A 24,287-nucleotide genomic window follows, 5' to 3' on the forward strand; every position below is an offset into this window, starting at 1 on the left:
TGACTGTTCTATCATACAGTCTAGTACAGTACATCTGTTACCTTGCTGTCTTTATCTCTCTGATGACTGTTCTATCATACAGTCTAGTACAGTACATCTGTTACCTTGCTGTCTTTATCTCTCTGATGACTGTTCTATCATACAGTCTAGTACAGTACATCTGTTACCATTGCTGTCTTTATCTCTCTGATGACTGTTCTATCATACAGTCTAGTACAGTACATCTGTTACCTTGCTGTCTTTATCTCTCTGATGACTGTTCTATCATACAGTCTAGTACAGTACATCTGTTACCTTGCTGTCTTTATCTCTCTGATGACTGTTCTATCATACAGTCTAGTACAGTACATCTGTTACATTGCTGTCTTTATCTCTCTGATGACTGTTCTATCATACAGTCTAGTACAGTACATCTGTTACCTTGCTGTCTTTATCTCTGATGACTGTTCTATCATACAGTCTAGTCTAGTACAGTACATCTGTTACCTTGCTGTCTTTATCTCTCTGATGACTGTTCTATCATACAGTCTAGTACAGTACATCTGTTACCTTGCTGTCTTTATCTCTGATGACTGTTCTATCATACAGTCTAGTACAGTACATCTGTTACCTTGCTGTCTTTATCTCTCCGATGACTGTTCTATCATACAAGTCTAGTCTAGTACAGTACATCTGTTACCTTGTCTGTCTTATCTCTCTGATGACTGTTCTAATCATACAGTCTAGTCTATCCAGTACATCTGTTACCTTGCTGTCTTTATCTCTCTGATGACTGTTCTATCATACAGTCTAGTACAGTACATCTGTTACCTTGCTGTCTTTATCTCTCTGATGACTGTTCTATCATACAGTCTAGTACAGTACATCTGTTACCTTGCTGTCTTTATCTCTGATGACTGTTCTATCATACAGTCTAGTCTAGTACAGTACATCTGTTACCTTGCTGTCTTTATCTCTCTGATGACTGTTCTATCATACAGTCTAGTACAGTACATCTGTTACCTTGCTGTCTTTATCTCTCTGATGACTGTTCTATCATACAGTCGAGTACAGTACATCTGTTACCTTGCTGTCTTTATCTCTGATGACTGTTCTATCATACAGTCTAGTACAGTACATCTGTTACCTTGCTGTCTTTATCTCTCTGATGACTGTTCTATCATACAGTCTAGTCTAGTACAGTACATCTGTTACCTTGCTGTCTTTATCTCTCTGATGACTGTTCTATCATACAGTCTAGTCTAGTACAGTACATCTGTTACCTTGCTGTCTTTATCTCTCTGATGACTGTTCTATCATACAGTCTAGTCTAGTACAGTACATCTGTTACCTTGCTGTCTTTATCTCTCTGATGACTGTTCTATCATACAGTCTAGTACAGTACATCTGTTACCTTGCTGTCTTTATCTCTCTGATGACTGTTCTATCATACAGTCTAGTACAGTACATCTGTTACCTTGCTGTCTTTATCTCTGATGACTGTTCTATCATACAGTCTAGTACAGTACATCTGTTACCTTGCTGTCTTTATCTCTGATGACTGTTCTATCATACAGTCTAGTACAGTACATCTGTTACCTTGCTGTCTTTATCTCTCTGATGACTGTTCTATCATACAGTCTAGTACAGTACATCTGTTACCTTGCTGTCTTTATCTCTGATGACTGTTCTATCATACAGTCTAGTACAGTACATCTGTTACCTTGCTGTCTTTATCTCTCTGATGACTGTTCTATCATACAGTCTAGTACAGTACATCTGTTACCTTGCTGTCTTTATCTCTCTGATGACTGTTCTATCATACAGTCTAGTACAGTACATCTGTTACCTTGCTGTCTTTATCTCTCTGATGACTGTTCTATCATACAGTCTAGTACAGTACATCTGTTACCTTGCTGTCTTTATCTCTCTGATGACTGTTCTATCATACAGTCTAGTACAGTACATCTGTTACCTTGCTGTCTTTATCTCTCTGATGACTGTTCTATCATACAGTCTAGTACAGTACATCTGTTACATTGCTGTCTTTATCTCTCTGATGACTGTTCTATCATACAGTCTAGTACAGTACATCTGTTACCTTGCTGTCTTTATCTCTGATGACTGTTCTATCATACAGTCTAGTCTAGTACAGTACATCTGTTACCTTGCTGTCTTTATCTCTCTGATGACTGTTCTATCATACAGTCTAGTACAGTACATCTGTTACCTTGCTGTCTTTATCTCTGATGACTGTTCTATCATACAGTCTAGTACAGTACATCTGTTACCTTGCTGTCTTTATCTCTCCGATGACTGTTCTATCATACAGTCTAGTCTAGTACAGTACATCTGTTACCTTGCTGTCTTTATCTCTCTGATGACTGTTCTATCATACAGTCTAGTCTAGTACAGTACATCTGTTACCTTGCTGTCTTTATCTCTCTGATGACTGTTCTATCATACAGTCTAGTCTAGTACAGTACATCTGTTACCTTGCTGTCTTTATCTCTCTGATGACTGTTCTATCATACAGTCTAGTCTAGTACAGTACATCTGTTACCTTGCTGTCTTTATCTCTCTGATGACTGTTCTATCATACAGTCTAGTACAGTACATCTGTTACCTTGCTGTCTTTATCTCTGATGACTGTTCTATCATACAGTCGAGTACAGTACATCTGTTACCTTGCTGTCTTTATCTCTGATGACTGTTCTATCATACAGTCTAGTACAGTACATCTGTTACCTTGCTGTCTTTATCTCTCTGATGACTGTTCTATCATACAGTCTAGTACAGTACATCTGTTACCTTGCTGTCTTTATCTCTCTGATGACTGTTCTATCATACAGTCTAGTCTAGTACAGTACATCTGTTACCTTGCTGTCTTTATCTCTCTGATGACTGTTCTATCATACAGTCTAGTACAGTACATCTGTTACCTTGCTGTCTTTATCTCTCTGATGACTGTTCTATCATACAGTCTAGTACAGTACATCTGTTACCTTGCTGTCTTTATCTCTGATGACTGTTCTATCATACAGTCTAGTACAGTACATATGTTACCTTGCTGTCTTTATCTCTCTGATGACTGTTCTATCATACAGTCTAGTACAGTACATCTGTTACCTTGCTGTCTTTATCTCTCTGATGACTGTTCTATCATAAAGTCTAGTACAGTACATCTGTTACCTTGCTGTCTTTATCTCTCTGATGACTGTTCTATCATACAGTCTAGTACAGTACATCTGTTACCTTGCTGTCTTTATCTCTCTGATGACTGTTCTATCATACAGTCTAGTACAGTACATCTGTTACCTTGCTGTCTTTATCTCTCTGATGACTGTTCTATCATACAGTCTAGTACAGTACATCTGTTACCTTGCTGTCTTTATCTCTCTGATGACTGTTCTATCATACAGTCTAGTACAGTACATCTGTTACCTTGCTGTCTTTATCTCTCTGATGACTGTTCTATCATACAGTCTAGTACAGTACATCTGTTACCTTGCTGTCTTTATCTCTCTGATGACTGTTCTATCATACAGTCTAGTACAGTACATCTGTTACCCTTGCTGTCTTTATCTCTCTGATGACTGTTCTATTCATACAGTCTAGTACAGTACATCTGTTACCTTGCTGTCTTTATCTCTCTGATGACTGTTCTATCATACAGTCTAGTACAGTACATCTGTTACCTTGCTGTCTTTATCTCTCTGATGACTGTTCTATCATACAGTCTAGTACAGTACATCTGTTACCTTGCTGTCTTTATCTCTCTGATGACTGTTCTATCATACAGTCTAGTACAGTACATCTGTTACCCTTGCTGTCTTTATCTCTCTGATGACTGTTCTATCATACAGTCTAGTACAGTACATCTGTTACCTTGCTGTCTTTATCTCTGATGACTGTTCTATCATACAGTCTAGTACAGTACATCTGTTACCTTGCTGTCTTTATCTCTGATGACTGTTCTATCATACAGTCTAGTACAGTACATCTGTTACCTTGCTGTCTTTATCTCTGATGACTGTTCTATCATACAGTCTAGTACAGTACATCTGTTACCTTGCTGTCTTTATCTCTGATGACTGTTCTATCATACAGTCTAGTACAGTACATCTGTTACCTTGCTGTCTTTATCTCTCTGATGACTGTTCTATCATACAGTCTAGTACAGTACATCTGTTACCTTGCTGTCTTTATCTCTGATGACTGTTCTATCATACAGTCTAGTACAGTACATCTGTTACCTTGCTGTCTTTATCTCTGATGACTGTTCTATCATACAGTCTAGTACAGTACATCTGTTTACCTTGCTGTCTTTATCTCTGATGACTGTTCTATCATACAGTCTAGTACAGTACATCTGTTACCCTTGCTGTCTTTATCTCTGATGACTGTTCTATCATACAGTCCTAGTACAGTACATCTGTTACCTTGCTGTCTTTATCTCTGATGACTGTTCTATCATACAGTCTAGTACAGTACATCTGTTACCTTGCTGTCTTTATCTCTGATGACTGTTCTATCATACAGTCTAGTACAGTACATCTGTTACCTTGCTGTCTTTATCTCTCTGATGACTGTTCTATCATACAGTCTAGTACAGTACATCTGTTTACCTTGCTGTCTTTATCTCTGATGACTGTTCTATCATACAGTCTAGTACAGTACATCTGTTACCTTGCTGTCTTTATCTCTGATGACTGTTCTATCATACAGTCTAGTACAGTACATCTGTTACCTTGCTGTCTTTATCTCTGATGACTGTTCTATCATACAGTCTAGTACAGTACATCTGTTACCTTGCTGTCTTTATCTCTGATGACTGTTCTATCATACAGTCTAGTACAGTACATCTGTTACCTTGCTGTCTTTATCTCTCTGATGACTGTTCTATCATACAGTCTAGTACAGTACATCTGTTACCCCTTGCTGTCTTTATCTCTCTGATGACTGTTTCTATCATACAGTCTAGTACAGTACATCTGTTACCTTGCTGTCTTTATCTCTCTGATGACTGTTCTATCATACAGTCTAGTACAGTACATCTGTTACCCTTGCTGTCTTTATCTCTGATGACTGTTCTATCATACAGTCTAGTACAGTACATCTGTTACCTTGCTGTCTTTATCTCTCTGATGACTGTTCTATCATACAGTCTAGTACAGTACATCTGTTACCTTGCTGTCTTTATCTCTGATGACTGTTCTATCATACAGTCTAGTACAGTACATCTGTTACCTTGCTGTCTTTATCTCTCTGATGACTGTTCTATCATACAGTCTAGTACAGTACATCTGTTACCTTGCTGTCTTTATCTCTCTGATGACTGTTCTATCATACAGTCTAGTACAGTACATCTGTTACCTTGCTGTCTTTATCTCTCTGATGACTGTTCTATCATACAGTCTAGTACAGTACATCTGTTACCTTGCTGTCTTTATCTCTCTGATGACTGTTCTATCATACAGTCTAGTACAGTACATCTGTTACCTTGCTGTCTTTATCTCTCTGATGACTGTTCTATCATACAGTCTAGTACAGTACATCTGTTACCTTGCTGTCTTTATCTCTCTGATGACTGTTCTATCATACAGTCTAGTACAGTACATCTGTTACCTTGCTGTCTTTATCTCTCTGATGACTGTTCTATCATACAGTCTAGTACAGTACATCTGTTACCTTGCTGTCTTTATCTCTCTGATGACTGTTCTATCATACAGTCTAGTACAGTACATCTGTTACCTTGCTGTCTTTATCTCTCTGATGACTGTTCTATCATACAGTCTAGTACAGTACATCTGTTACCTTGCTGTCTTTATCTCTCTGATGACTGTTCTATCATACAGTCTAGTCTAGTACAGTACATCTGTTACCTTGCTGTCTTTATCTCTCTGATGACTGTTCTATCATACAGTCTAGTACAGTACATCTGTTACCTTGCTGTCTTTATCTCTCTGATGACTGTTCTATCATACAGTCTAGTACAGTACATCTGTTACCTTGCTGTCTTTATCTCTGATGACTGTTCTATCATACAGTCTAGTACAGTACATCTGTTACCTTGCTGTCTTTATCTCTGATGACTGTTCTATCATACAGTCTAGTACAGTACATCTGTTACCCTTGCTGTCTTTATCTCTCTGATGACTGTTCTATCATACAGTCTAGTACAGTACATCTGTTACCTTGCTGTCTTTATCTCTGATGACTGTTCTATCATACAGTCTAGTACAGTACATCTGTTACCTTGCTGTCTTTATCTCTGATGACTGTTCTATCATACAGTCTAGTACAGTACATCTGTTACCTTGCTGTCTTTATCTCTGATGACTGTTCTATCATACAGTCTAGTACAGTACATCTGTTACCTTGCTGTCTTTATCTCTGATGACTGTTCTATCATACAGTCTAGTACAGTACATCTGTTACCTTGCTGTCTTTATCTCTCTGATGACTGTTCTATCATACAGTCTAGTACAGTACATCTGTTACCTTGCTGTCTTTATCTCTAATGACTGTTCTATCATACAGTCTAGTACAGTACATCTGTTACCTTGCTGTCTTTATCTCTGATGACTGTTCTATCATACAGTCTAGTACAGTACATCTGTTACCTTGCTGTCTTTATCTCTGATGACTGTTCTATCATACAGTCTAGTACAGTACATCTGTTACCTTGCTGTCTTTATCTCTGATGACTGTTCTATCATACAGTCTAGTACAGTACATCTGTTACCTTGCTGTCTTTATCTCTGATGACTGTTCTATCATACAGTCTAGTACAGTACATCTGTTACCTTGCTGTCTTTATCTCTGATGACTGTTCTATCATACAGTCTAGTACAGTACATCTGTTACCTTGCTGTCTTTATCTCTCTGATGACTGTTCTATCATACAGTCTAGTACAGTACATCTGTTACCTTGCTGTCTTTATCTCTGAATGACTGTTCTATCATACAGTCTAGTACAGTACATCTGTTACCTTGCTGTCTTTATCTCTGATGACTGTTCTATCATACAGTCTAGTACAGTACATCTGTTACCTTGCTGTCTTTATCTCTGATGACTGTTCTATCATACAGTCTAGTACAGTACATCTGTTACCTTGCTGTCTTTATCTCTGATGACTGTTCTATCATACAGTCTAGTACAGTACATCTGTTACCTTGCTGTCTTTATCTCTGATGACTGTTCTATCATACAGTCTAGTACAGTACATCTGTTACCTTGCTGTCTTTATCTCTGATGACTGTTCTATCATACAGTCTAGTACAGTACATCTGTTACCTTGCTGTCTTTATCTCTCTGATGACTGTTCTATCATACAGTCTAGTACAGTACATCTGTTACCTTGCTGTCTTTATCTCTGATGACTGTTCTATCATACAGTCTAGTACAGTACATCTGTTACCTTGCTGTCTTTATCTCTCTGATGACTGTTCTATCATACAGTCTAGTACAGTACATCTGTTACCTTGCTGTCTTTATCTCTGATGACTGTTCTATCATACAGTCTAGTACAGTACATCTGTTACCTTGCTGTCTTTATCTCTCTGATGACTGTTCTATCATACAGTCTAGTACAGTACATCTGTTACCTTGCTGTCTTTATCTCTCTGATGACTGTTCTATCATACAGTCTAGTACAGTACATCTGTTACCTTGCTGTCTTTATCTCTCTGATGACTGTTCTATCATACAGTCTAGTACAGTACATCTGTTACCTTGCTGTCTTTATCTCTCTGATGACTGTTCTATCATACAGTCTAGTACAGTACATCTGTTACCTTGCTGTCTTTATCTCTCTGATGACTGTTCTATCATACAGTCTAGTACAGTACATCTGTTACCTTGCTGTCTTTATCTCTCTGATGACTGTTCTATCATACAGTCTAGTACAGTACATCTGTTACCTTGCTGTCTTTATCTCTCTGATGACTGTTCTATCATACAGTCTAGTACAGTACATCTGTTACCTTGCTGTCTTTATCTCTCTGATGACTGTTCTATCATACAGTCTAGTACAGTACATCTGTTACCTTGCTGTCTTTATCTCTCTGATGACTGTTCTATCATACAGTCTAGTACAGTACATCTGTTACCTTGCTGTCTTTATCTCTCTGATGACTGTTCTATCATACAGTCTAGTACAGTACATCTGTTACCTTGCTGTCTTTATCTCTGATGACTGTTCTATCATACAGTCTAGTACAGTACATCTGTTACCTTGCTGTCTTTATCTCTGATGACTGTTCTATCATACAGTCTAGTACAGTACATCTGTTACCTTGCTGTCTTTATCTCTGATGACTGTTCTATCATACAGTCTAGTACAGTACATCTGTTACCTTGCTGTCTTTATCTCTCTGTGTTGTCTCTGATGACTGTTCTATCATACAGTCTAGTACAGTACATCTGTTACCTTGCTGTCTTTATCTCTGATGACTGTTCTATCATACAGTCTAGTACAGTACATCTGTTACCTTGCTGTCTTTATCTCTGATGACTGTTCTATCATACAGTCTAGTACAGTACATCTGTTACCTTGCTGTCTTTATCTCTGATGACTGTTCTATCATACAGTCTAGTACAGTACATCTGTTACCTTGCTGTCTTTATCTCTGATGACTGTTCTATCATACAGTCTAGTACAGTACATCTGTTACCTTGCTGTCTTTATCTCTGATGACTGTTCTATCATACAGTCTAGTACAGTACATCTGTTACCTTGCTGTCTTTATCTCTGATGACTGTTCTATCATACAGTCTAGTACAGTACATCTGTTACCTTGCTGTCTTTATCTCTCTGATGACTGTTCTATCATACAGTCTAGTACAGTACATCTGTTACCTTGCTGTCTTTATCTCTGATGACTGTTCTATCATACAGTCTAGTACAGTACATCTGTTACCTTGCTGTCTTTATCTCTGATGACTGTTCTATCATACAGTCTAGTACAGTACATCTGTTACCTTGCTGTCTTTATCTCTCTGATGACTGTTCTATCATACAGTCTAGTACAGTACATCTGTTACCTTGCTGTCTTTATCTCTGATGACTGTTCTATCATACAGTCTAGTACAGTACATCTGTTACCTTGCTGTCTTTATCTCTCTGATGACTGTTCTATCATACAGTCTAGTACAGTACATCTGTTACCTTGCTGTCTTTATCTCTCTGATGACTGTTCTATCATACAGTCTAGTACAGTACATCTGTTACCTTGCTGTCTTTATCTCTCTGATGACTGTTCTATCATACAGTCTAGTACAGTACATCTGTTACCTTGCTGTCTTTATCTCTCTGATGACTGTTCTATCATACAGTCTAGTACAGTACATCTGTTACCTTGCTGTCTTTATCTCTGATGACTGTTCTATCATACAGTCTAGTACAGTACATCTGTTACCTTGCTGTCTTTATCTCTGATGACTGTTCTATCATACAGTCTAGTACAGTACATCTGTTACCTTGCTGTCTTTATCTCTGATGACTGTTCTATCATACAGTCTAGTACAGTACATCTGTTACCTTGCTGTCTTTATCTCTGATGACTGTTCTATCATACAGTCTAGTACAGTACATCTGTTACCTTGCTGTCTTTATCTCTGATGACTGTTCTATCATACAGTCTAGTACAGTACATCTGTTACCTTGCTGTCTTTATCTCTCTGATGACTGTTCTATCATACAGTCTAGTACAGTACATCTGTTACCTTGCTGTCTTTATCTCTGATGACTGTTCTATCATACAGTCTAGTACAGTACATCTGTTACCTTGCTGTCTTTATCTCTGATGACTGTTCTATCATACAGTCTAGTACAGTACATCTGTTACCTTGCTGTCTTTATCTCTCTGATGACTGTTCTATCATACAGTCTAGTACAGTACATCTGTTACCTTGCTGTCTTTATCTCTCTGATGACTGTTCTATCATACAGTCTAGTACAGTACATCTGTTACCTTGCTGTCTTTATCTCTCTGTGTTGTCTCTGATGACTGTTCTATCATACAGTCTAGTACAGTACATCTGTTACCTTGCTGTCTTTATCTCTGATGACTGTTCTATCATACAGTCTAGTACAGTACATCTGTTACCTTGCTGTCTTTATCTCTCTGTGTTGTCTCTGATGACTGTTCTATCATACAGTCTAGTACAGTACATCTGTTACCTTGCTGTCTTTATCTCTCTGATGACTGTTCTATCATACAGTCTAGTACAGTACATCTGTTACCTTGCTGTCTTTATCTCTGATGACTGTTCTATCATACAGTCTAGTACAGTACATCTGTTACCTTGCTGTCTTTATCTCTGATGACTGTTCTATCATACAGTCTAGTACAGTACATCTGTTACCTTGCTGTCTTTATCTCTGATGACTGTTCTATCATACAGTCTAGTACAGTACATCTGTTACCTTGCTGTCTTTATCTCTCTGATGACTGTTCTATCATACAGTCTAGTACAGTACATCTGTTACCTTGCTGTCTTTATCTCTGATGACTGTTCTATCATACAGTCTAGTACAGTACATCTGTTACCTTGCTGTCTTTATCTCTGATTACTGTTCTATCATACAGTCTAGTACAGTACATCTGTTACCTTGCTGTCTTTATCTCTCTGATGACTGTTCTATCATACAGTCTAGTACAGTACATCTGTTACCTTGCTGTCTTTATCTCTGATGACTGTTCTATCATACAGTCTAGTACAGTACATCTGTTACCTTGCTGTCTTTATCTCTGATGACTGTTCTATCATACAGTCTAGTACAGTACATCTGTTACCTTGCTGTCTTTATCTCTCTGATGACTGTTCTATCATACAGTCTAGTACAGTACATCTGTTACCTTGCTGTCTTTATCTCTGATGACTGTTCTATCATACAGTCTAGTACAGTACATCTGTTACCTTGCTGTCTTTATCTCTGATGACTGTTCTATCATACAGTCTAGTACAGTACATCTGTTACCTTGCTGTCTTTATCTCTCTGATGACTGTTCTATCATACAGTCTAGTACAGTACATCTGTTACCTTGCTGTCTTTATCTCTGATGACTGTTCTATCATACAGTCTAGTACAGTACATCTGTTACCTTGCTGTCTTTATCTCTCTGATGACTGTTCTATCATACAGTCTAGTACAGTACATCTGTTACCTTGCTGTCTTTATCTCTGATGACTGTTCTATCATACAGTCTAGTACAGTACATCTGTTACCTTGCTGTCTTTATCTCTGATGACTGTTCTATCATACAGTCTAGTACAGTACATCTGTTACCTTGCTGTCTTTATCTCTCTGATGACTGTTCTATCATACAGTCTAGTACAGTACATCTGTTACCTTGCTGTCTTTATCTCTGATGACTGTTCTATCATACAGTCTAGTACAGTACATCTGTTACCTTGCTGTCTTTATCTCTGATGACTGTTCTATCATACAGTCTAGTACAGTACATCTGTTACCTTGCTGTCTTTATCTCTCTGATGACTGTTCTATCATACAGTCTAGTACAGTACATCTGTTACCTTGCTGTCTTTATCTCTGATGACTGTTCTATCATACAGTCTAGTACAGTACATCTGTTACCTTGCTGTCTTTATCTCTGATGACTGTTCTATCATACAGTCTAGTACAGTACATCTGTTACCTTGCTGTCTTTATCTCTGATGACTGTTCTATCATACAGTCTAGTACAGTACATCTGTTACCTTGCTGTCTTTATCTCTCTGATGACTGTTCTATCATACAGTCTAGTACAGTACATCTGTTACCTTGCTGTCTTTATCTCTGATGACTGTTCTATCATACAGTCTAGTACAGTACATCTGTTACCTTGCTGTCTTTATCTCTGATGACTGTTCTATCATACAGTCTAGTACAGTACATCTGTTACCTTGCTGTCTTTATCTCTGATGACTGTTCTATCATACAGTCTAGTACAGTACATCTGTTACCTTGCTGTCTTTATCTCTCTGATGACTGTTCTATCATACAGTCTAGTACAGTACATCTGTTACCTTGCTGTCTTTATCTCTGATGACTGTTCTATCATACAGTCTAGTACAGTACATCTGTTACCTTGCTGTCTTTATCTCTGATGACTGTTCTATCATACAGTCTAGTACAGTACATCTGTTACCTTGCTGTCTTTATCTCTCTGATGACTGTTCTATCATACAGTCTAGTACAGTACATCTGTTACCTTGCTGTCTTTATCTCTGATGACTGTTCTATCATACAGTCTAGTACAGTACATCTGTTACCTTGCTGTCTTTATCTCTGATGACTGTTCTATCATACAGTCTAGTACAGTACATCTGTTACCTTGCTGTCTTTATCTCTCTGATGACTGTTCTATCATACAGTCTAGTACAGTACATCTGTTACCTTGCTGTCTTTATCTCTGATGACTGTTCTATCATACAGTCTAGTACAGTACATCTGTTACCTTGCTGTCTTTATCTCTGATGACTGTTCTATCATACAGTCTAGTACAGTACATCTGTTACCTTGCTGTCTTTATCTCTGATGACTGTTCTATCATACAGTCTAGTACAGTACATCTGTTACCTTGCTGTCTTTATCTCTCTGATGACTGTTCTATCATACAGTCTAGTACAGTACATCTGTTACCTTGCTGTCTTTATCTCTGATGACTGTTCTATCATACAGTCTAGTACAGTACATCTGTTACCTTGCTGTCTTTATCTCTGATGACTGTTCTATCATACAGTCTAGTACAGTACATCTGTTACCTTGCTGTCTTTATCTCTGATGACTGTTCTATCATACAGTCTAGTACAGTACATCTGTTACCTTGCTGTCTTTATCTCTCTGATGACTGTTCTATCATACAGTCTAGTACAGTACATCTGTTACCTTGCTGTCTTTATCTCTGATGACTGTTCTATCATACAGTCTAGTACAGTACATCTGTTACCTTGCTGTCTTTATCTCTGATGACTGTTCTATCATACAGTCTAGTACAGTACATCTGTTACCTTGCTGTCTTTATCTCTGATGACTGTTCTATCATACAGTCTAGTACAGTACATCTGTTACCTTGCTGTCTTTATCTCTCTGATGACTGTTCTATCATACAGTCTAGTACAGTACATCTGTTACCTTGCTGTCTTTATCTCTGATGACTGTTCTATCATACAGTCTAGTACAGTACATCTGTTACCTTGCTGTCTTTATCTCTGATGACTGTTCTATCATACAGTCTAGTACAGTACATCTGTTACCTTGCTGTCTTTATCTCTGATGACTGTTCTATCATACAGTCTAGTACAGTACATCTGTTACCTTGCTGTCTTTATCTCTCTGATGACTGTTCTATCATACAGTCTAGTACAGTACATCTGTTACCTTGCTGTCTTTATCTCTGATGACTGTTCTATCATACAGTCTAGTACAGTACATCTGTTACCTTGCTGTCTTTATCTCTGATGACTGTTCTATCATACAGTCTAGTACAGTACATCTGTTACCTTGCTGTCTTTATCTCTCTGATGACTGTTCTATCATACAGTCTAGTACAGTACATCTGTTACCTTGCTGTCTTTATCTCTGATGACTGTTCTATCATACAGTCTAGTACAGTACATCTGTTACCTTGCTGTCTTTATCTCTGATGACTGTTCTATCATACAGTCTAGTACAGTACATCTGTTACCTTGCTGTCTTTATCTCTGATGACTGTTCTATCATACAGTCTAGTACAGTACATCTGTTACCTTGCTGTCTTTATCTCTCTGATGACTGTTCTATCATACAGTCTAGTACAGTACATCTGTTACCTTGCTGTCTTTATCTCTGATGACTGTTCTATCATACAGTCTAGTACAGTACATCTGTTACCTTGCTGTCTTTATCTCTGATGACTGTTCTATCATACAGTCTAGTACAGTACATCTGTTACCTTGCTGTCTTTATCTCTGATGACTGTTCTATCATACAGTCTAGTACAGTACATCTGTTACCTTGCTGTCTTTATCTCTGATGACTGTTCTATCATACAGTCTAGTACAGTACATCTGTTACCTTGCTGTCTTTATCTCTCTGATGACTGTTCTATCATACAGTCTAGTACAGTACATCTGTTACCTTGCTGTCTTTATCTCTGATGACTGTTCTATCATACAGTCTAGTACAGTACATCTGTTACCTTGCTGTCTTTATCTCTGATGACTGTTCTATCATACAGTCTAGTACAGTACATCTGTTACCTTGCTGTCTTTATCTCTGATGACTGTTCTATCATACAGTCTAGTACAGTACATCTGTTACCTTGCTGTCTTTATCTCTGATGACTGTTCTATCATACAGTCTAGTACAGTACATCTGTTACCTTGCTGTCTTTATCTCTCTGATGACTGTTCTATCATACAGTCTAGTACAGTACATCTGTTACCTTGCTGTCTTTATCTCTCTGATGACTGTTCTATCATACAGTCTAGTACAGTACATCTGTTACCTTGCTGTCTTTATCTCTGATGACTGTTCTATCATACAGTCTAGTACAGTACATCTGTTACCTTGCTGTCTTTATCTCTCTGTGTTGTCTCTGATGACTGTTCTATCATACAGTCTAGTACAGTACATCTGTTACCTTGCTGTCTTTATCTCTCTGATGACTGTTCTATCATACAGTCTAGTACAGTACATCTGTTACCTTGCTGTCTTTATCTCTGATGACTGTTCTATCATACAGTCTAGTACAGTACATCTGTTACCTTGCTGTCTTTATCTCTCTGATGACTGTTCTATCATACAGTCTAGTACAGTACATCTGTTACCTTGCTGTATTTATCTCTCTGATGACTGTTCTATCATACAGTCTAGTACAGTACATCTGTTACCTTGCTGTCTTTATCTCTGATGACTGTTCTATCATACAGTCTAGTACAGTACATCTGTTACCTTGCTGTCTTTATCTCTGATGACTGTTCTATCATACAGTCTAGTACAGTACATCTGTTACCTTGCTGTCTTTATCTCTCTGTGTTGTCTCTGATGACTGTTCTATCATACAGTCTAGTACAGTACATCTGTTACCTTGCTGTCTTTATCTCTCTGATGACTGTTCTATCATACAGTCTAGTACAGTACATCTGTTACCTTGCTGTCTTTATCTCTCTGTGTTGTCTCTGATGACTGTTCTATCATACAGTCTAGTACAGTACATCTGTTACCTTGCTGTCTTTATCTCTGATGACTGTTCTATCATACAGTCTAGTACAGTACATCTGTTACCTTGCTGTCTTTATCTCTCTGATGACTGTTCTATCATACAGTCTAGTACAGTACATCTGTTACCTTGCTGTCTTTATCTCTCTGTGTTATCTCTGATGACTGTTCTATCATACAGTCTAGTACAGTACATCTGTTACCTTGCTGTCTTTATCTCTCTGTGTTATCTCTGATGACTGTTCTATCATACAGTCTAGTACAGTACATCTGTTACCTTGCTGTCTTTATCTCTGTGTTATCTCTGATGACTGTTCTATCATACAGTCTAGTACAGTACATCTTTGTCTGGGGCTGTTTTATTTATGTTTGTATCTCTGAATATTCACTGTTTGTTTGCTAACCAACCGTGGGCTAACATGCTTACGCCAACACCACTGACATGAACTTTAACCCCTAAACTCCCACAATTCCTCCAACTCCCACACCCTCTAGCTACTTTTTACATCCTCTGTATGGATGAGAGCAATGTACAGTTTTCTCTTCTCGAAAAATGGATCTCTTCTTGTTTTAGGATTTGACACCTCACGTGTTGACCCTCTATCAATTCAATTCAAGGGGGTTTATCTTCCGTCTCTCTCTCTGTCTCTCTCTCTTTACCGAATTGAACATCTTATCTGTTTTTAATACCCACCTCCACACCTAGTTTTAGTACTGACGCTTCTTGTTTGTGTCAGTGGTTGGAAAATCATGTTGCCCTATTCCTAACCAGTTGTCTCTGACATAATATAATGACTCTGTTCCTATTCTGTCCATCAATATAACTGTTAACCACCTAATTAACTAACTAGCCACCACCAAAATGCTCTAACTGTGGTCCGTCAGTCATCTCAAGCCATTCTGTCATCATTGAAAATGTAATATAAATGAACTAAACACAAACCAGTGAAATGCTCTATTCTATATTTGAACCAAAGCCAAGTCAGGGATGCAAACATGGATCGATGGTGAGTAAAACTGTACTAACTAGCCTAACACATAATATAGCCCTCGGCTGCATCTCAATACTCTACTGTGGCCTCCTCTCTTTGTCTCCTTTCCTCTCCTACTCTCCTTATTCTCTGTTTCAATGTCCACACTAGCTTACTACTTAGAATGAAGTCGTGTGGGTATTGCAATATAACCGTTTCTTCTCCAGTGGGGGTCTATGAAACTGTTTAGACTAAAATGGGAGTTCTGAGAGCGAGGTGATTGGGTGAGACTGTAATTTACGACCTTTGACCCCTTCCCTGGGCCAATGGCAGGCGTCGAACATTGAGAACAAGCAGGATTGGATCAAACACGTCAGGGAGGTGATCCAGGAGCGAACCATTCACCTGAGAGGAGCTCTGAAGGAACCCATACACATCCCTAAGTCTGCCACCGCCAAGCACCACAAGGGACACCGCAGGTACAGGTACACAAATGCATAAGTATACTATACACACCTACACACACAGAGATACACATACACTGAGTGTACAAAACATTATGAACACCTTCTCTTTCCATGACATAGACTTACCTGGTGAAAGCTATGATCCGTTATCGATGTCACCTGTTAATTCCACTTCAGTGTAGATGAAGAGGAGGAGACATGTTAAAGGATTTTTAACCCTTGAGACAATTGACACATGGAGGCTGAATTGTCAAGACAAAATATTTGAGTGCCTTTAAATGGGGTGTGGTGGTAGGTGCCAGGCTGAATGTGTCAAGAACTGCAACGCTGCTGGATTTTTCACACTCAACAGTTTCCCATGTGTATCAAGAATGGTCCACCACCCAAAGGACATCCAGCCAACATGACACAACTGTGTGAAGCTTTGGAGTGAACATGGGCCAGCATCCCTGTGGAATGAGTTCGACACCTTGTAGTCCATTGCCTTGTGGAGTCCATTGCCTTGTGGAGTCCATTGCCTTGTGGAGTCCATTGCCTTGTGGAGTCCATGCCTTGTGGAGTCCATTGCCTTGTGGAGTCCATTGCCTTGTGGAGTCCATTGCCTTGTGGAGTCCATTGCCTTGTGGAGTCCATTGCCTTGTGGAGTCCATTGCCTTGTGGAGTCCATTGCCTTGTGGAGTCCATTGCCTTGTGGAGTCCATTGCCTTGTGGAGTCCATTGCCTTGTGGAGTCCATTGCCTTGTGGAGTCCATTGCCTTGTGGAGTCCATTGCCTTGTGGAGTTCATGCCTTGTGGAGTCCATTGCCTTATGGAGTCCATGCCTTGTAGAGTCCATGCCCCTATGAATTGAGGCTGTTCTGAGGGCAGGAGGGGGGTGCAACTCAATATTAGGGCGGTGTTCTTAATGTTTTATCATCTGTGTACACTCATATGCATGTAGACATACACATACAGTGCCTTGCGAAAGTATTCGGCCCCCTTGAACTTTGCGACCTTTTGCCACATTTCAGGCTTCAAACATAAAGATATAAAACTGTATTTTTTTGTGAAGAATCAACAAGTGGGACACAATCATGAAGTGGAACGACATTTATTGGATATTTCAAATTTTTTTAACAAATCAAAAACTGAAAATTGGGCGTGCAAAATTATTCAGCCCCCTTAAGTTAATACTTTGTAGCGCCACCTTTTGCTGCGATTACAGCTGTAAGTCGCTTGGGGTATGTCTCTATCAGTTTTGCACATCGAGAGACTGACATTTTTTCCCATTCCTCCTTGCAAAACAGCTCGAGCTCAGTGAGGTTGGATGGAGAGCATTTGAACAGCAGTTTTCAGTTCTTTCCACAGATTCTCGATTGGATTCAGGTCTGGACTTTGACTTGGCCATTCTAACACCTGGATATGTTTATTTTTGAACCATTCCATTGTAGATTTTGCTTTATGTTTTGGATCATTGTCTTGTTGGAAGACAAATCTCCGTCCCAGTCTCAGGTCTTTTGCAGACTCCATCAGGTTTTCTTCCAGAATGGTCCTGTATTTGGCTCCATCCATCTTCCCATCAATTTTAACCATCTTCCCTGTCCCTGCTGAAGAAAAGCAGGCCCAAACCATGATGCTGCCACCACCATGTTTGACAGTGGGGATAGGGTGTTCAGGGTGATGAGCTGTGTTGCTTTTACGCCAAACATAACGTTTTGCATTGTTGCCAAAAAGTCAAATTTTGGTTTCATCTGACCAGAGCACCTTCTTCCACATGTTTGGTGTGTCTCCCAGGTGGCTTGTGGCAAACTTTAAACGACACTTTTTATGGATATCTTTAAGAAATGGCTTTCTTCTTGCCACTCTTCCATAAAGGCCAGATTTGTACAATATACGACTGATTGTTGTCCTATGGACAGAGTCTCCCACCTCAGCTGTAGATCTCTGCAGTTCATCCAGAGTGATCATGGGCCTCTTGGCTGCATCTCTGATCAGTCTTCTCCTTGTATGAGCTGAAAGTTTAGAGGGACGGCCAGGTCTTGGTAGATTTGCAGTGGTCTGATACTCCTTCCATTTCAATATTATCGCTTGCACAGTGCTCCTTGGGATGTTTAAAGCTTGGGAAATCTTTTTGTATCCAAATCCGGCTTTAAACTTCTTCACAACAGTATCTCGGACCTGCCTGGTGTGTTCCTTGTTCTTCATGATGCTCTCTGCGCTTTTAACGGACCTCTGAGACTATCACAGTGCAGGTGCATTTATACGGAGACTTGATTACACACAGGTGGATTGTATTTATCATCATTAGTCATTTAGGTCAACATTGGATCATTCAGAGATCCTCACTGAACTTCTGGAGAGAGTTTGCTGCACTGAAAGTAAAGGGGCTGAATAATTTTGCACGCCCAATTTTTCAGTTTTTGATTTGTTAAAAAAGTTAGAAATATCCAATAAATGTCGTTCCACTTCATGATTGTGTCCCACTTGTTATTGATTCTTCACAAAAAAATACAGTTTTATATCTTTATGTTTGAAGCCTGAAATGTGGCAAAAGGTCGCAAAGTTCAAGGGGGCCGAATACCTTCGCAAGGCACTGTAACCCCCTCCCCAAACACACACTTCCACACTCACCTCTGCCTGTGTATTTGTCAGGGATGGAGAGGACTTGGACAGCCAGGGTGATGGCAGCAGCCAACCAGACACCATCTCTATCGCTTCACGCACCTCACAGAACACACTGGACAGCGACAAGGTGAGCACACACACACACACACACACACACACTGGTCATCTCTCTGGCCATACCAATATTATATACCCCAGACAGGTGAGCACACACACACACACACACACACACTGGTCATTTCTCTGGCCATACCAATATGATATACCCCAGACAGGTGAGCACACACACACACACACTGGTCATCTCTCTGGCCATACCAATATGATATACCCCAGACAGGTGAGCACACACACACACACTGGTCATCTCTCTGGCCATACCAATATGATATACCCCAGACAGGTGAGCACACACACACACACTGGTCATCTCTCTGGCCATACCAATATGATATACCCCAGACAGGTGAGCACAGCATACAGTTTTTCTGAAATGTGATCATGAAGAAAAGGCTTCAGTTGAAAAGAACCTGAGGACTTTGATGCTTTAGCCTCTCAGGGAAATGATGTAATAATGATCCACCTCCTCGTATGCTTCTACATTCCCCCTGACCATCTCTCTCTCCTCTCCTCCAGCTGTCTGGTGGCTGTGAGCTGACCGTGGTGATCCATGACTTCATGGCTGGTAACAGCAACGAGCTGACCGTCCGGAGGGGCCAGACTGTGGAGGTCCTGGAGAGGTGCCATGACAAGCCTGACTGGTGTCTGGTGAGGACCACGGACCGCTCCCCTGCCCACGAGGGACTGGTACCCTGCGCCATGCTCTGCATCGCCCACTCACGCTCCTCCATGGAGATGGAGGGGATATTCAACCATAAAGGTGGGTGAAGAGGTATTGGTAGGAGGTAGTGTCATTGAGTTTTAGAAAAGCTCTATATTGTGGATTATTCTATGTATTATGAGTAGGGGGAGAAATGTGTGTTCAGAATCCTCTTCTGTCTTTCTGTCATTCTCACTCACCCTCCTCCCTCTCTCTCCCACCTCCTCCCTCTCACCCTCACCCTCTTCCTCCCTCTCTCATCCTCCTCCCTCTCCCTCCTCCTCCCTCTCACCCTCCTCCATCTCACCCTCTCTCCCTCTCCCTCCTCCTCCCTCTCTCCCTCCCCCTCCCTCTCTCTCCCTCCTACTCCCTCTCTCTCTCACTCCTCCCTCTCTCCCTCCTCCTCCCTCTCTCTCCCTCCAGACACTCTATCAGTCTGTAGTAATGACTCCATCATGCCAGGCTCCTCTGCCACTCTGCAGCCTGGGCATCATGGCATGGGCTCACATACCTCGCCAGGGCCCAAACGACCTGGTAAACACACACACACACACACACACACACACACACACACACACACACACACACACACTTCACTCATTTTTGCAAGGGAGTGGATCCCAATCCGTGACCGTATCGTGCGTGAATTTGGGACTTCAATTTGGGCCGACAACCTGGACGGGCAGGTTGTCGGCCCCAGTGATGTACTTGGCCGTACGCACTACCCTCTGTAGTGCCTTGCGGTCTGATGCCAAGCGGTGATGCAGCCAGTCAAGATGCTCTCAATGGTGCAGCTGTAGAACTTTTTGAGGTTCTGAGGGTCGATGCCCGATCTTTTTAGCTTGCTGCACTGGTGTATCTGTCACTATTGATTAATAGTATATTCATATTTCTGGGACATTTTGGAGAACACTTATGGATCTGTTAGACACACATTTATCTATATAATTTCTCTAAACTGATTTGACAACTGATTTGCATTTCTGGGGTCAGGTGTGGTTAACGACACTGAACAAAAATATAATCAAATCTTATTGGTCACATACACATGGTTGGAGATGTTAATGCGAGTGTAGCGAAATGCTTGTGCTTCTAGTTCCGACAGTGCAGTAATATCTAACAAGTAATCTAACAATTTCACAACTACCTTATACACACAAGGAAAGGAAAGGAAAGGAAAGGAAAGGAAAGGAAAGGAAAGGAAAGGAAAGGAAAGGAAAGGAAAGGAAATAATATGTACATAAAGATATATGAATGAGCGATGGCCGAACGGCATAGGCAAGATTCAGTAGATGGTATAGAGTACAGTATATAAATATGAGATGAGTAATGTAGGGTATGTAAACATGATATAAAGTGGCATTGTTTAAAGGGACTAGTGATACATGTATTACATTACATGTTTTATTATTACAGTGGCTGGAGTTGAGTCAGTATGTTGGCAGCAGCCACTCAATGTTAGTGGTGGCTGTTTAACAGTATGATGGCCTTGAGATAGAAGCTGTTTTTCAGTCTCTCGGTCCCTGCTTTGATGCACCTGTACTGACCTCACCTTCTGGATGATAGCGGGGTGAACAGGCAGTGGCTCAGGTGGTTGTTGTCCTTGATGATCTTTTTGGCCTCTGTTACGCTTTCTTCAACACGCTGTGTGTGTGGGTGGACCATTTCAGTTTGTCCGTGATGTGTACACCGAGGAACTTAAAACTTCCCACCTTCACTACTGTCCCGTCGATGTGGATAGGGGGGTGCTTCCTCTGCTGTTTCCTGAAGTCCACGATCATCTCCTTTGTTTTGTTGATGTTGAGTGAGCGGTTATTTTCCTGACACCACACTCCGAGGACTCTCACCTCCTCCCTGTAGATCGTCTCGTTATTGTTGGTAATCAAGCCTACCACTGTAGTGTCGTCTGCAAACTTGACGATTGAGTTGGAGGCGTGCATGGCCACTCAATCATGGGTGAACAGGGAGTACAGGAGACGGCTGAGAACGCACCCTTGTGGGGTCCCAGTGTTGAGGATCAGCGGGGTGGAGATGTTGTTTCCTACCCTCACCACCTGGGGGTGGCCCGTCAAAGTCCAGGACCCAGTTGCACAGGGCGGGGTCGAGACCCAGGGTCTTGAGCTTGATGACGAGTTTGGAGGGTTCTATGGTGTTACATGCTGAGCTGTAGTCGATGAACAGCATTCTCACATAGGTATTCCTCTTGTCCAGATTCCTCTTGGGGCGGTAAGCATATTGGAGTGGGTCTAGGTTGTCAGGTAGGGTGGAGGTGATATGGTCCTTGACTAGTCTCTCATAGCACTTCATGATGATGGAAGTGAATGCTACAGTGTGATAGTCATTTAGCTCAGTTACCTTAGCTTTCTTGGGAACAGGAACAATGGTGGCCCTCTTGAAGCATGTGGGGACAGCAGACTGGGATAGGGATTGATTGAATATGTCCGTAAACACACCAGCCAGCTGCTCTGCACATGCTCTGAGGACGCGGCTAGGGATGCCGTCTGGGCCGGCAGCTCTGCGAGGGTTAACATGTTTAACTGTTTTACTCATGTAGGCTGCGGTGAAGATAATGTGGTTGGCATTTGATTGTAAGGAATTCTAGGTCAGGTGAACAAAAGGACTTAATCATAAGGCATACACCCCCTCCCTTCTTCTTACCAGGGAGATGTTTGTTTCTGTCAGAGTGATGTGTGAAGAAACCGGGTGGCTGTACCGACTGATAACGTATCCCGAGTGAGCCATGTTTCCGTGAAACAAAGAATGTTATAATCTCTGATGTCTCTCTGGAAGGCAACACTTGCTCGAATTTCGTCTACCTTGTTGTCAAGAGACTGGACGTTGGCTAGTAGTATACTCAGGAGCGGTGAGCGATGTGCCCGTCTACGGAGCCTCACCAGAAGACCGCTCCGTCTACCCCTTCTGTGGCACCGTTGTTGTTCTGGGTCGCCTACTGGGATCCGATCCATTGTCCTGTGTGGTGGTCCAAACAGAGGCTCCGCTTCGGGAAAGTCGTATTCCTGGTCGTAATGTTGGTAAATTTACGTTGCTCTTATATCCAATAGTTCTTCCCAGCTGTATGTAATAAGAATTTCCTGGGGTATCAATGTAAGAAATAATACATTAAAAAACAAAATACTCCATAGTTTCCTAAGAACGCGAAGCGAGGCGACCATCTCTGTCGGCACCATCATTCTCCAGTCAGGGAGAGACAAATGCAACATGCAGCAATTTCAAGATTAGGCCCTAAATTAGGCCCTAATCTATGGATTTCACATGACTGGGAATACAGATATTCATCTGTTGGTCACAGATACCTTTAAAAAGAAAAATAGGGGCGTGGATCAGAAAACCAGTCCGTATCTGGTGTGACCACCATTTGCCTCATGCAGCCCAACACATCTCCTTCACATAGAGTTGATCAGGCTGTTGATTGTGGCCTGTGTAATCTTCAATGGCTGTGCAAAGTTTCTGGATATTGGCGGGACATGGAACACGCTGTCGTACACGTCGATCCAGTGCATCCCAAACATGCTCAATGGGTAACATGTCTGGAAACTATGCAGGTCATGGAAGAACTGGGACATTTTCAGCTTCCAGGAATTGTGTACAGATCCTTGCGACATGGGGCCATGTATTATCATGATGAAACATGAGGTGATGGCGGCGGATGAATGGCACGGCAATGGACCTCATGATCTCATCACGGTGTCTGTGCATTAAAATTGCCACTCTGTTCACAACATTGATATCAGCAAACTGCTCGCCCACACGACGCCAGCTGTCCAGTACAGATGAAACCGGGATTCATCCGTGAAAAGCACCCTTCTCCAGCGTGCCAGTGGCCATCGAAGGTGAGCATTTGCCAATTGAAGTTGATTACGACGCCAAACTGCAGTCACATCAAGACCTTGGTGAGGATGACGAGCATACAGATACGCTTCCCTTGACAGTTTGTGCAGAAATTCTTCAGTTGTGCAAACCCACAGTTTCGTCAGCTGTCCGGGTGGCTGGTCTCAGACAATCCCGCAGGTGAAGAAGCCGGACGTGGAGGTCCTTGGCTTGCATGGTAACACTTGGTCTGTGGTTGTGAGGCCGGTTGGACGTACTGCCAAATTCTCTAAAACAACATTGGAGGAGGCTTATGGGAGAGAAATTAGTATTCAATTCTCTGGCAACAGCTCTGGTGGACATACCTGCAGTCAGCATGCCAATTGTACTCTCTCTCAAAACTTGA

The 24,287-nt window shown here is 41.0% G+C and overlaps 1 protein-coding gene across 9 annotated transcripts in view; it reads left to right on the plus strand.

The window, feature by feature from the left end:
• LOC109903459 (triple functional domain protein) overlaps window positions 1-24,287 on the plus strand; it is a 130,194-nt gene that overhangs the window by 82,133 nt on the left and 23,774 nt on the right. For 5 of the 9 annotated variants that reach the window (XM_031788802.1, XM_031788797.1, XM_031788799.1 and 2 more), the window contains 5 exons: window positions 16,169-16,198; window positions 16,496-16,647; window positions 19,261-19,360; window positions 19,870-20,113; window positions 20,477-20,587. In XM_031788802.1, coding sequence (XP_031644662.1) covers window positions 16,169-16,198; window positions 16,496-16,647; window positions 19,261-19,360; window positions 19,870-20,113; window positions 20,477-20,587 — 637 coding nt within the window. The remainder of the gene's footprint in view (window positions 1-16,168; window positions 16,199-16,495; window positions 16,648-19,260; window positions 19,361-19,869; window positions 20,114-20,476; window positions 20,588-24,287) is intronic. The other 4 variants (XM_031788801.1, XM_031788803.1, XM_031788798.1 and 1 more) reach the window with 3 other exon arrangements.

Source organism: Oncorhynchus kisutch, linkage group LG14, assembly GCF_002021735.2.
Source record: "Oncorhynchus kisutch isolate 150728-3 linkage group LG14, Okis_V2, whole genome shotgun sequence".
Classification (NCBI taxonomy): domain Eukaryota; kingdom Metazoa; phylum Chordata; class Actinopteri; order Salmoniformes; family Salmonidae; genus Oncorhynchus; species Oncorhynchus kisutch.